Source organism: Alosa sapidissima, chromosome 6 (genome assembly GCF_018492685.1).
Source record: "Alosa sapidissima isolate fAloSap1 chromosome 6, fAloSap1.pri, whole genome shotgun sequence".
Lineage (NCBI taxonomy): Eukaryota > Metazoa > Chordata > Actinopteri > Clupeiformes > Clupeidae > Alosa > Alosa sapidissima.
In genome coordinates, this window is record NC_055962.1 from 20,275,455 (window position 1) to 20,290,330 (window position 14,876).

The 14,876-nt window shown below is 44.9% G+C and overlaps 1 protein-coding gene across 1 annotated transcript; it reads left to right on the forward strand.

Moving 5' to 3' along the window:
* On the forward strand, positions 1–14,757 carry scara3 (scavenger receptor class A, member 3). The gene is made up of 7 exons (XM_042095792.1): positions 1–511; positions 7,984–8,019; positions 8,271–8,315; positions 9,092–9,211; positions 10,933–11,013; positions 11,942–12,985; positions 14,263–14,757. Exons 1-7 carry the CDS (start codon positions 505–507, stop codon positions 14,697–14,699), a joined length of 1,770 nt encoding a protein of 589 aa, XP_041951726.1. The 5' UTR covers positions 1–504; the 3' UTR covers positions 14,700–14,757.
* Positions 14,758–14,876: the final 119 nt, after the last annotated feature.

Here is a 14,876-nt window from a genome sequence, read left to right on the forward strand (position 1 = left end):
TCCCACTCACTCCCCTTCTCTCTCTTCTCACATACAAAACCACTCGCACACATGTCATGTTGCTCCAAGCTGCGCATGGTTACTGTCCAAGGTATTAGTTTCTCTCAGCATGTCAGAGAGGGAGAGGCTCAGGCACACTTTGCAAGCCATGTAGCCGAGTCCATTTTTTCCTCCTTCTTCTTTCGCACACCCCGAGAAAAAGATGAGTGTAAAAATCTTTTGAAACTTGTCCGGAGGTGTGGGCTTTTGTCTTTTTCATAGCAGTGGTCATCCCTCAAGACTAAGTCAAACTTGTCCGCCAGGTTTCCAGCATTCCTGAGATCGTTCATCTACTGATGCTCGCGGAGGCTTGTGCACAGTGCACTCTTGACAGTCAACAGCACCCCAAGCTGTTCCCTTCTGCCTCAGAGGGACTTTAAGGGACTTAAACTTACCACGGGAGCATCCTCTGCCTGGGGCAGCTGCACAGGTACCTCTACACTGAGGACAGGCTAAGGAGACATCATGAAAGGTAGGATGCTTTTCTTCCCCCCTCCCTGTTTCTTGGCTTTTGAGTGGGCTTTGTAGCCTACCTTGTGGCTGTAGAGGCGGAGAACAGAACAGCAGGGAAGGCACGATGGATGTTTGGCGGCACACATGTGCAGACAGCTCAGCTTATGGCAGCGGACCGCGCCTCTCAAGGTCCCGAGGAAAAGAGGTCGGTTTGTTGTTCTTGGATGCAAGACATCCTCTCCCCTGGCTTTGAACAGGAGTAGAGTGTGTGTGTGTGTGTGTGTGTGTGTGTGTCTGTCTGAGTGTGGGGACATATATTACAGTTCACATCAGACACAGTTTCGTTTGCCCACATATTACAGTTCACATCAGACACAGTTTCGTTTGCCCACGGGGGTTTCCTAAAGGGATCGCAGCGTGAGCCGCAGCCCCAGAAGCATAACACCGAAAAACATTCGCCTCCGTCAACACCGCGTGAAATAAGAACCTTGGCTCTCTCCTGGACCTTGGGAAACCAGTGAACAGATAGCCAACTGGTGTGTGTATATTTATGTGTGTATGTGTGTGTGTGTGTGTGTGTGTGTGTGGGGGGGGGGTTAAGGGAGGACAGTGAAGCTGCAAACATGGGGTGGCTGTAGTGGTTGTGCGATGTTTGAGCGTATTAATGTGTGGTGTGTTGACAGGTAGGAAGTCTCTTATCTCCCTGCTCTGGTGTATACAGCTGAAGAATGGTGTCCATAAAATGTAGACACTAATGCATTCCTCGTGTGGCACAGAATGAGGAGAGACAGAAGGTTGCAGGGTGGGGTGGGGAGGGGGCAGCAGGTGTGTGTAACTGATGCATGCTGACTGCTGGGAAAGAGAAAGGGAGAAGAGAAGGAGAGAGAGAAAAAGAAAACTGGAACTCATTTATCCCTCAAATCCATCATTCCTGGGACTCTGGGACATCGCGTGAAACCCCCCTTAGAGAAGACTTTGATCAGACGAGTGCGTGTCGCACACAAAACACATTGTATATAAACAGGACGCCGTCGCCGCGCTGCAGCTTTTCGGGGGAAACGGGACGCTCCTATTGTTGCAATTAATTTGGAGTGAGTTGTTCTCTGGCTCGTCAAGTGGAAACGAACCGAGTGTCCTATTTGTTTTCAGGAATTTGAAGACATGTGCGAGTGCTTATAAACAAGTCGAGAAAAATTAGCTTCAGGAGAATGGTTTGGGGATGTGGGTGGGAGGAAGCAGGGGGGTAGTGGTAAAATAAGAGCTGGGTAAGCTATGAGTTCTGTGATCACAGTGAGGTGGACTGTGCCATGCGGTATCAGATTTTTAAAGAAATGCATTCAGAACATGTTTGATGACAGTGGAGGTTATTGTCCAATGTTTATAACAATACCAGTGGTATTAAATGGTTCCTAGAGTGTTGATGAGTGTACAACTTGTGAATGTGGATAATACAGTGTGATTTTGGAATGTTAAAAGTTGCAATTGGTGAGTAAACTCTTTTGAGAGGTGGATAAACTCTCATAAGAGGGAGAGAGGGAAGGAGGGAGGCAGATAGATGATGGCAAGTTCACTGTTTCAGATGATAATTTAGCTCCCTCATCTGCGACATCTGCAAGTCACTTTGATATGGTACAAGTAGGTCCATGCACTTCGAATGCACTTCAAGTCTTCCGAGAAAATCCCAGACATTCTTTTCAAACTGCATCTGAATCAGTTGAACGTGGACCAGAACTTTAGGAGACACTTGTCTTTATTAGCTGCGGTTAAGGCCTGCATTCAAGGTTTGGAAGGGCCCCTTGCTCCCCGTGTCTGCATTCAATTAGGGGGTTTTCAGGAATTTGTGTCAAAAACCTCATGTGAAACGTAATGAGCTGGATCGACAGGAGCCAAGACAATAGTAGAACTGGCTAATTTCATGTCGGTTGTTTTTAAATGCCCAACCCTCCAACACAAAGACACACACAGACACACACACATACACAACAGGAAAACAAATACTTTTGGGGGTAAAAAATACCTTTTGGAGAAAACAAACGTCAGGCCTTCCTCATCACTGGTGAGAGCATGTGATGTGCTGACCTGTAGTTTTTGGACAGCAGGACCAATGTTTTCAGCAGCAGTGCACTGTCAAGTAGGACTAACAGAGGAATACACACACAGAGATTAAGTGGAAACCTTTCAAATCCCTCATCTGTAAACAAACCGCAGTGAAGGTCAGTCAGGTCAGGGCCGGTGCAGCCAAATAAGTCATGAGACTTTTGTGGATTCTGGGCGCTGAGCGAGGTGTCTTGTTCTTACACCATGTTATACAGAGTTCATCACAACAGTAGGAGTGTGTGGGAGTGATTGAGCCTCTCTGTCTCATCTGATACCCTGCCAATTTTACATGTATCTCTTTCACAAGAGCAACTGAGGCAATCAAATGCTACTTTCAAACAGTAAAAGAGAAAAATGTTAAAGTGTGTGGTGGAACATGACTTAACTTGGAGATTATAACACATACCCAGCTGTACATAAGTCTCAATGTTTAATATGTACCCACACATACAGTAAGTTACCCACATCAGCATAGATGAGTGATATATATACTATATTTACTGTTGAAAGGGCCATAGGGTAAGGGTCAGTCCTTAGGGCCTGTTTCCCCTACCTGGATTAAGCCTAGTCCTAGTTTAGTCCTAGCTCTATAGAATGGAGATTGTCATTGAAGTTCTCTGTTAGGACTAGGACTAGACTCAATCCATATATGGGAAACTGGACAAAAGTCTCATGTATCTAAGAGTTTTAAGGCTATGATGCGATGCTTCATTAGCTGCCTTTTGTGGATTTCTAATGCTGTCCAATGTACTTTTCACAACAAAGGGCCTCTCACTTTGGACCTGTAGACCTACCACAGCTGTTCATTTGTCTCCAGCTTTCTAATGCTGCACCCTCACATTGTACAGTAATGGAGCAGAACCAGAATATGGCCTGCCATCTCTCTGTGGTCATCTGTGGAAATTGCAGGGTCAAACTATGGCCCAAACCACAGAACTGAAGAGTGTGCAAATTAAGTTTTCATTTTCATTAGAGTCAGAAAATATGATGGATAAAGGGCCGGAGACCCACTGGTCATGCTAGTGAAAGAGGTCAGATGCACAGATACACAAATCAGGCACATATGTATACAAAGACATGTATTTCGATTTACATACCTGCCCGCTATTCTCATATGGATGTAGTTACAATCACTCACTGTTTTGAGTAGAGACCCGAAAGGTACTATGTAATGAAATCGCGAAACCCCTATGTTTCCCAGTGTCCATGATGTTTCAGCAGGGCCCAGGGCCGGGTGTTTTTATAGTCTGTTGGTGTCGAAACATCTGGCTGAGGAGACGAATGAGCTGTGCTGGCCCCTCCCCCTGCTTCAAGTAGCCCTCCAAATTAAATAATGTAATCCCCCCCATGCCATCGGGGGTATCGGTCTCTCAAGTATTACTGTACACACCCAGCGACGGACGAAAACATGCCCCCGCTGAGTCCTTAGTGACAGGTGAGACCAGTCGTCTGACCCTCTTCAGAGACCCTCTACAGTCATAATAATACAGCCTGGTAGTTTTAAACAGCTCATTGCAAAAGAGAATTTGACTATCACTTTAAACCTGGTCCTTGATGAAAGAACACTATCTCACTTTCAGTTGTGTCTCGGTTTGCAAATTATGACGTGAATGTTCAAATATTTACCGGTTGCTGGGTCCAGATCTTCAGTAAGTCGTTTATTGTGAGGGTATACAGTTTAGCTGAAGCAAGCAGTGCCGCTATAGATGGACTTCACATTCTTTCTTCCATGTTTTTATATTGTTACATAACACATAAACCGCCGGTTTCCAGTGCTTTGAAAGCAGTCAAAACACCTTGAAATTCGTCAGGGCACAGGATGTTTTTGGAGCTGTTTAAAATTGTCTGCCTCTGTCCTTTTCCACACTGTCTTACATTTTTGCACGTTCATCAAACACTGAGACTACATATTTACAACCTTTCATGGCAGTTAATGATCATCAAAGCTACTAAGCTCCTTTCCAAACAAGCATCATATCCATCCAAACATAATCGTTTTATATTTCTGTTCATGTCTATGTTTATTGGCAGACACGTTTGTTGAATGCAACTTACAACAATAACAATGAACGGTAACACTTTACTTGACAGTATCGACATAAGAGTGACATGACACTGTCATGAACACATGACACTCTCATGACTAATGAACTCTAACCCTAACCCTGATCCTAATCTCTAAACCTAATCCTAACCCTAATCCTAACTTGTTATGACAAAAACCGAAGGACACTTAATGACAGAAGCGTTTATGACTTGTTTATGACACTCTTATGTCAATACTGTCAAGTAAAGTGTAACCCAATGAACATTAAATTACCGTTTTAACGAACAATAGTTTAATGTAAAAAAATAGTATTGTCTGTATGCCTTGACTTTTCACTAAAAACAGGGCGTTCAGATTTGGAGTGCAACACAAACACTGTTGCTATGTTTTTAAATGCATATACCGAGCCTGCCGATGGTTCTCACAGCCTTTAGTTACACTGGCTCTTTCATGACACTTACCCCCTTGGCTGGAGAATAGTGCTAATGACCATCACAAATCCACTTGATTGACATTAAATAGTGGGAGTATGACTCTTACTGTACTTTCTTGACCCCAGGACTTTTCCACCCCTGGAAAACAGCTGCGCTAATGGGCCGCTCTGCACACACTGACTGGTGCATGCCGGGCCAGGTCGGCTCTGCCGAACACAGGGCTCTGGCAGACACAGACCGGAGAGAGAGAGAGAGGGAGAGAGGGGAACAGACAGAGTGTACAGACACCAGGGCACGTGGCCAGACCAGAGGGTCGACTCCTTTCCCCCCTCTTGGTGGAGGCAGGGGAGTGCTCACTCAGGGCTGTGCAGGCCAGCCTTGGCAGGGGACTGTGGAGTTTGGGTTGAGACACCTGCGAGGGTCGAGAGTGTGGCATGGGAAACACAGGGAATCCGAGACCTGAAGCCATGTTATATTTCTTGGATAGGATTTTCGAACAATTCCGTTTTTGCAAGTTTTTAGACCTGTACTCTACACTGCACTCTACAGTGTCTCTCTCAGATTGAGCCATCTACTTACCTGTCTAGCTATTTTTTCTTTCACACTGAATGGAGTGTCTGTCCACACACATACACACACACACACACACACACACACACACACACACACACACACACACACACACTCACACATACTCACACACACACACACACACACACACACACACACACACACACACTCAGGCAGGTCTGGATAGGTGTCAGAGGTGGATGAACGAGAGGTCTGGAAAACTCTTGTGTCTTCAGCCTCATCAGCTGAATTTAATAGTAAGGGGAAAATGACTTGCATAGAGAGTCACGCACAGTGGCTACAGCTGGGTGTCGAGTGCAGGGTGTTTCCCTTTATGTCTCTACCACACCACTGAAAGGTACACTATTGGTTTTCTCTCAGTTTATGGGGGTGCTGTGGGTACTGCTTAATTTGATTAAGATTTTAAAAGCTTTTAAAACGTTTATTTGTGGCAGTAATGCCAGTTATTTATAGGTACTGAATTCAGCACTAAAAGCAGCAATATAGACACTGAAAGCTTTTCTATTTATTCTACGGCCAAATAGGCTGTACACGTGACACTGAGGGCCAGATGTATGTACATTTGCAAACGTAGCGTTATCAGCGTCATGGACAAACCGCAGATTGCGAACGCTGTCAGACACAAGTTTCCGTTGTATTAATCAAACTAGTGTAAACTGCGCCTTTCTCTGCCTTTCTCCGCCCATAAACGCAATTTACGAACGTCCACAACTGAACGGCAGAGCCTACATAAGCGCAGTTGAGTGAAGTTAACTGATGACAACATTAAAAAGAATCAAACGTTTAGCGATCATGAAATAATACCATACATGATAAGATGTCAACAAGCAGGGAGATAATGAAGATCAGTAGTTTTACTTAAACTACGTGTGCACATAGGCTATGGAAAATTGGTCAAATCTAGCAAGTAGGAAAGTTTAAGTGAATGACGTGAAAGTGAAAATAAGACAATCGAAAGGCCAACGAAAGTTAAGGTTGCTTTTGATTGTACAAATACTTACAAAACTGGTGCTCTAAATAGCGATTCTGTTGTCTTTGAAAGGTTCTCTTATTGATGCATTGAACTGCAATTTGGATTAACACCTGCTTTTACAAGGCGGAAGTATATAGGCGCAGAATAGACGTGCGCTTTCAGGAGCAGTCTTTGTACATACCGCGGAATACATAATTAGGCGCTCTTTACGCTTCCCCTCCCATCTTTTTACACTAAACTCCCACTTTCCCCTGGATCCTCCCATGAATGCATATGCATGACATGAAAATCGCAATTAGCCATTTTCAGCTCCTGCGACAGGCAGTTTGCGCTTTTACATCATTGCGGCCTGTTTGTACATACCTCGCAATGATTTTACACGCACGTTGCGAAACAAATACGCCTGAAGTGGGCGCAAAAGCATTAGTACATCTGGCCCTGAAAATATAAACATTGACATCATGAGCAAGATGCTATTTCATAGGGAGGGGAAAACAGTAAATCGTCATCATATAAAGTCATATTAGTCATCATTAAAATCTTTAAATGTGATAGTGATATGTAATAGTGTAGTAAGACTTCTGATATGAGGGCTGGGGTCTGTCTCATGCTCTTCATGCTTGAAACGTTGGTCTTCTCTGTGAAGTGTGCTTCACCTCCCGAATGCAGTGTTTGCGGGATTTAAGTTTCCCCTGCTGGAAGCTAAACGGTTTTAGTTCAGAGCCCCCCTTTGGCTTCTCCCATAATTCCCCCTGGCCACAAGTGAGTGGGGAGCACTCCAGGAGTGACGCCATGGCGACCGAGGCCTCCAGCACAGCACAGCGCACACATAAACTGGTCTCCTGCTCTTGGGTTTCATATTGTGTTGCCATGGGACCTGAGTATCTGACAGCTCATTTGTTCCCATTCTTCCCTTCTCTCTCTCTCTCTCTCTCTCTCTCTCTCTCTCTCTCTCTCTCTCTCTCTCTGTCAAAAAAATCTGTGAAATATTGGTTTTACAAACAGACGCAAGCACAGAGGAAACACTTCTCTCCCAAACTAAAATTTGGATAATTGTGTTCATGTAATATGCATGCCAAATATGACCTCATGCACTCAAATGAGCATGAATGGATTGTGTCTCAGGGTGTGTGCATAGTTAGGATGGATGTATGTGTATGTGTGTGTGTATGTACGTACCGGAGTGAGGGGGAAGGGGGTTATATGTTCCTCGTGGTATTTGTAATGATTTACAACCAGAATAACGAAGCTCATGCCTTGTTCTGCCCCAATGCGGTTTTATGTTTCAGACTGTTGACCTTAATTTGTGAACATAAATCTCAAACTGCGCCCTCTTTTTTGTGTTTCAGAGAGCTATTGTGGCTATGAGAACCAACTCTTCAAAGGTATGGGAGACCATCAACCCCCTTCACCCACACTCTTCAACTACCTACTAATCCCTAATAAACGATATCCGAGTGGTGACATCAGTAAGACAACACCTATGTGCTCCCAGCTAAACTCTCACAGGATGCAGACTACCTCTCTCGGGGACCTGAGATTGTAATTAAAGCGGATTTAGCATGGAGATTGCAGTAGTGATGTTATAACCCTGGAAACAATTAAAGTATTATAGTGACTCATTTTTCTCTTGTAGAGGAGGATCTGACCGGGGAGGAGGAAGAGATGCCTCCCTTCAGAGGTAAGCGGAAAGCCTGGAGGGCAGAGGAGCTATTTTAAGTCAACTATAGTAATTTGTTTTACTTTGAGAGGCAAGGGATATTTATATAGGGAAGGGGGGGTTGCATCATAAGTAATTGAGCTGGCCCCGCGAGTTGTCGTCTGTAAGCTATTTATCAAGTAGAACACAGTCCAGGCCAAGTGTATTTGAGCAAGATGGTACTTTTCGGTCTCAAATGACAAACATGGATATAGGGCTGAGAATTGGGGGTTGTCCAAATTGTTTGTTTTATTCGTAAACGGCACAATTGAGTCGCTGGCACGTGTGTCCCTGTGCGTTGCTGCTCATCGCCTGTTAGCCTGCCGCACATACATCTGCAATTACACTCTTGTTTATGTGCGTGCGTTTTTACATCTGTTTCAAATAGCCATACTGAGCCCGGTTGAATGGAGCTGACTGTGGCTCTGGTGTAAACTCTGAAAGAGAGGCCCGTTTGGCAGGGGAGCGGCGCGTGGAGCTTGGCCTAGCTGGGCCAGCAGTTCAGTGGTTAATCATGCTCAATCAAAACAGTTCACAGGCTTTGGGACATGTATTTAGCACCACATTTAGCCCTTTTGCAGAGGACTGTCAGCAAGATATTTGAGTGTGTGTGTGTGTGTGTGTCTGTGTGTGTGTGTGTGTGTGTGTGTCTGTGTGTGTGTGTGTCTGTGTGTGTGTGTGTGTGTGTGTGTGTGTGTGTGTGTGTGTGTGTGTGTGTCTGTGTGTGTGTGTGTGTGTGTGTGTGTGTGTGTTCACAGGAAGGACACGGGGTGGCTGTGTGAAGTGCCAGCAAACACACTCCCTCCAACTGGCTGTGAAGGTGCTCTACGGCTTCCTCGCGTTCCTCATCATTGCTGTGGCGGTGCTGGCTTCCCTTGGTGAGTCCGGGCCCAGCAAGAGACAGACAGATGGACATAAAAACAATTGTCTCCTAGGTTCTATCTGTCTCTTATTTAATCCCTTCTTCTCTCTCCCTCCCTTTTCTCTGTCTCTACCTTCCATTTGTTGTTTTCTGTCATAGTCTATCACCATATTATTTCACGAGGTTACACGATAGTTGTGGGTAAAGCCATTATTTCACAGCTGTGCAAACCCTTTAAGGTAACTAAGTTGACTTAAAAAGCACACATTTTCAGGCCAATCTCTGCCTGTGAGGACACTCTGGTTTACGCAGTTGACCTACTTTGTGGGTCCAAAATTACTTCATCACCCCGAGATCATTCTTGCATAGAAAAAGTGTATTATGGTGCTGAGGTCATTTTCAGATTGTCAAGAGGCTCCTATCAACCTGATCTCAAGTGGGGCTGATCTGGCCTTGATATGATTAAACTCAGATCCTCCAGTGATTCCATAAATCTTGCTCGCTACCAGAACCCCCTTGTGCATGCCCGTAACACCACCCACTTGGGTTTGGCCGGATGGAGGCAGTAATAAACACTATTAATTCCAGATTCGGGGTATAAGTGAGGCCTGCCAGCACCCTGGGTCGAGGCGTCAAGCTTCACCTCCTTTGGCATCGCTCCTCTGATCCAAACTCTCTCCCGCTCCATCACGCTTGAATCACCCACATGCTCCACAACTCGCCTTTTACGACAGAGATGGGGTTTCGATGAATATAGTGAGGTTGTTTTCTGAGTGTGTGTGCGTGTGTGTGTGTGCCCCATGATTCCCAGGCATCAGGTGAGTTGACAGGTCTTCTGTCAATCTAGTCTCCAGTCACATAGTGCCTGTGCCTGAAGATCCCCCCCATCACACACACATATGCACATACACACTTCCCCCACCTTTTAACAGCCCACCTTCCAGCCCAGCCTCCCCCCACCACGATCGGTATGTGTTTTTATGAGCAAGCTAGGGGTCACATCAAAGTTTATCAGCTTATGACACATCTCTGTGGTGGAAAACAAAGCGAAAACAAAGCAGCGTAAAACTACGAGTTGTGAAACTCAAAAGCGCTGTTGGCCAAGTATCACAGCGGCCAAGCGAGAGAGAAAAAACAAAGCCTCAACATGGAAATTTCCATATCGCTTCAATACATCTGTTTCATATCGGCCCAGGAGTCCAGATGAATGTTTTGTTACATAATAATAATAAGCAATCACCAGATCACATAACAAGCACCACATTGCATTGTATTATCATAGTTCTATGGGGAAAAAAATAATTAAACCATGATCAATATGCCTGTGTGTTTACAGACAGACCTGAATCTCAAAGGCTATAATGCATAAGGCTATAAACAGCCAGTATCAGCAATGAGTAGTGCTGAATATAGTTCCTTTTTTACTCTCAGCACAGCCTGACAGGTGGTACCATGGACATCTGGAACCATTTGCAAAAGGAAGCCTGGATCCAGAATGTATTGTATTAATCCTTTAAGACCCAAATAAGAAATTACTTTGTCAAAGTGTGCCGGAACTCTGTTGTGTTCACCGGAACCATGTCCTCAGGGGAGAGTTCGCAGCTGTGTTTAGCCACATTGTATTGTTTCACGTGCAGTACATTTGGCATGATTTTGCTCTAAGGAGGAATCAATCAATATCTAAACGAATGAACAAATATCTCAATCAGTGCATTATTTTTTATTTTACTTCCGCAGTGTTTAGGAAAGTTGACAGCTTATCTGAAGAGGAAACATTTTATCAAAAGAAGATAACAAAAGTTTCGCAGAGTATACAAGGTGAGACAACTAATTCACTTCACAGGGATTCATTCTTCATGGAATGCCCAATCCATAGAATGGATTGTATGCAAACACTAAGCATAACTGGCTTTAAAAGCTTTTGAAATACTGACCCACACCTGAGACTGTGTTACACTTAACATATGGACATAGGCAACACATGGACCCCTCAGTGAGTGAAACAGTGCGGGTGACTGGTATAATGTCTTGGTTAATGTGTTTTTGCAGTCTCATGGTTGCATCCAGTGGTGGGTACTGTGGTCTTCAGAGGTCCATATTTCACAGCAGTCATATTATGTAGTCACATAGGACGGCTTAGCTGCTGCCCATAGAACAAAAGTGAGAAAGCCCATGTAAGATCACAAAGGAGTGTTGTAGCTGAAATAGTCGAGCATATAACTTGCATATTTCTGCTGGGGTTATGTGTTAAATTCTCAGTGAGCACCAATAACAATAAACTGTACACCCACACTGTGATAAGGGAATACAATCATTTGTGAATTAGTTCTTCTAAACAAAAGAGCCAGAGAAAATATTCCCTTTTATAGAAAAGGTTGGTTGCAAGGCTAATGGCTCTGTTGAGCCCAAAGTTTTCAAAAATGCTGACATCGATACTGTTTAGAATACTTCAGATTGCTGTCTCTTTATGGTTGGATGGCTATCACTGAAACTGCCTTTCAAGCTCTGTAATCAGAAACCAAACTTTTAACACAGTCTAGACATAACCAAACTCAAGGAATACGCTTTCCTTCCCACCAGTTATTTTGTGTGTGCATCGCACCCTGAATGGAAAATGCTAGCGACGTGATGGCTGAATCTGGTATATGATATTGCTGCTGTCACCTATTAGAGCTTAAAGTGTGTAATGTGTTTCTATTCCCTGTACTCCTCTTGAATAAAAAAATTCTCACTTCTGTATCTTAAGATCTTGGAGCAGCCAACAACTGCACAGAATGCTTCAACCTTGCACACTTCCGAGAGGAGGTTGGCAAGCTGAAGAAGGAGTTTGAGGACATCCAGAAGCTGGTCCTGGGCCACGATCAGACGTTGCAACAGGCCACTCAGACACAGAGTACTCTCTCACAGTCCAACAACAGGATGTTCAGGGACCTCCAGAGCTATGCTGTCACCATGAAGTGGATTAACCAGTCACTCACCCAGTACCTCCACCAGGTGAATGGATGGCAGGCGGTGATGAACGAGACGGACCAGGGCATGAAGACCCTGGTCCAGGACCAGTATGACCTCAAAATGACGGTACAGACGGTGAACACGACAGTGGGGTTGAGCGCAATGTGGATCGATGCGCTGCAACGCAAAGCCGACGAGGACACACTTGTGCTGCAGAAGATGACAACGGAGTGGCAGAACTACAGCCGCATCCTGGGTTCGCTGAAGTCTAACTCGAGCGCCACCATGCAGTCGGTGCGCAGTGTCCAGAGCGGCATCTCGGCCACCCACCAGCGCATCAGCCTGAGCTCGGAGATGGTCCACGACCTGACGCTGCAGGTAATGAACCTGCAGATGCAGCTGGACAACGTCTCATCGTTCATTGACGAGCACGAGGAGAACATGCACGATCACCAGTACCACTCGCGGTACTACGAGAACCGTACCAGCGAGCGCTTTGGCACATTGGAAGCCCGCATGGGTGCCATTGAGATGGAGATCGACACCATCTCGTCCAGCATCAATGCCACCGTCAGCCACGTGCAGAGCATGTACAAGTACATCAACATCGAGAGCTCCTCGTGTCAGACGAGGCTCGGGAGCCACACGGAGGATCTGCAGAACCTCAACAACACGGTGCTTCTGCTGTTGCACTTAGCCGACACGCTGCGGACCCAGTACATGCTCATGAGTGTGCGTCTGGACATGGACGTGCGGAATATCTCCATGGTGATGGAGGAGATGAAGCTGGTGGACACCCACCACGGCCAGATTATTCAGAACTTCACCATCCTGAAAGGTATGGCTGGGGAAGAAGGGAATGGTAACATTTTACTTGACGGGTGAGTTCATAACACATTCATAGCAGCTGTCATAAACTGCACATAAAGCATTCATGACTGTTTCATGAGACATGACTCAACATTCATACCAAACCTTTCATGAATGTGGAAGACAGAACGACGACAACTTGTCAAAATAAAAGTCCAACAATCGCAAAACAGCATTGCCGTTTTCGTTCCAAACCTCTTACCTGATCACGTCACATCTGAGTCTATGGGCTACTCCAGTGCCAAAACGACAGAACATGGTCAAGCAAATCATGTCCAACCGTCCCAGGTTACACAAATATGGGTCAGCTGAATGTAGGCTAGTTCACCTCCCAGTGTTAAACTCAGTGATTACGAATACTTCACAACTTGTATAGTAAAGTGACATTTAATGTAGACTTCATAAGATATTCATGAAATATTTACAAAGGCTGGAGAGATTAAATTAATGGTATCCAGGTTACACAAATACGATGTTGGACTTTTATTTTGACAAGTTGTCGTTGTTCTGTCATCCACATTCATGAAAGGTTAGGTATGAATGTTGATGTCTCATGAAACAGTCATGAATGCTTTATGTGCAGTTTATGAAAGCTGCTATGAATGTGTTATGAACTCACCCGTCAAGTAAAGTGTTACCAAGGGAATGCTAGAGTGATTCCTAAAAAAATGTGCCCAAACCTGTACCCAAATTACGCATTACGTGGATGATATTGGGCAATTCCACGGAAAATTGACTTTTTGTCACATCCATAACGCCAGTGAAATGCCTTGGCATTTGTAGGATGTGAATGATAACATTCATTTTTTGTGCATTTTTTCTCATTTTCATTCTTCAGCCAAAAATAGCAAATGCTCAAATTTGAAATTTCATGTAATCATTCACATCATACCATACCATCACATTTTATTGGCGTTATGGATGTTACCACAAATGTAATTTTTTCATGGAATTGCCCTGTTATTATATTGCATATAAATGCATAAAGATCGTTTCATTCCATCTCAATTCAGTTCTCTGGTATACTGTACTCAGTTGGTGTAGGCTTCAGTATGTGAATGAAATTTATTTGTGAAATGTTGTATAATCATTGAGGCTAATGTGGGCAGTTGTACTGCTAAAGAATGACATTTATCACCATTACATAAACTTAACATAAACACAAATGTAGAATTGCCATTAGAACCACTAGAATAGAGTAGAATAGATTTGACTCACTTTTTTGTTTCCCACCTGTCCACACAGGTGCTCCAGGTCCACCTGGCCCGAAGGGAAATCGAGGAGACACTGGCACTAAAGGATCTATCGGCCGAATCGGAAACAAAGGGGACACTGGGCCGGCTGGACTACCTGGGGCATTGGGACCAAATGGCTTTCCTGGCCCCAAGGGGGCAACAGGTGAGCCTGGACCCACCGGGGTGAAAGGAAACCCTGGAGTCAAAGGTGCCAAGGGATCTCTGGGGCAGCCCGGATCACGAGGGGATAGGGGCCAGAAGGGCGACATAGGAGTGATTGGGAAAGACGGCATTCCCGGTCCCAAAGGTCCGCCGGGAATACAAGGACAAGCAGGCTTACCTGGGCTGCACGGCATACCTGGGCCGAGGGGAAAACCAGGTCCTGTTGGTCCACCTGGCCCACCAGGAACACCGGGACACCCAGGCCTACCTGCCACCGCATCTTGAACAGCTTCTTAAAGCAAATCATGCCCTTTATCCTGAGTGGAGACGCACTGACAGCCAATTGAAAAAAAAGAAAGAATGTGTACTTGTTTTTAATTACTCTATGTGGATCACTGAAGAATCCACATTTGACTTGGGATGGGATTGTATACTTCTGAGCCTCAAAAACTCTCAAAATCA

Bases quoted from the DNA above. Each gene is read 5' to 3' on its own strand.
- scara3 (XM_042095792.1), top strand. The intron at 8,020-8,270 runs GTATGGGAGACC...TTTCTCTTGTAG, and splicing joins TGAGAACCAACTCTTCAAAG to AGGAGGATCTGACCGGGGAG. The intron at 11,014-11,941 runs GTGAGACAACTA...CTGTATCTTAAG, and splicing joins AGTTTCGCAGAGTATACAAG to ATCTTGGAGCAGCCAACAAC.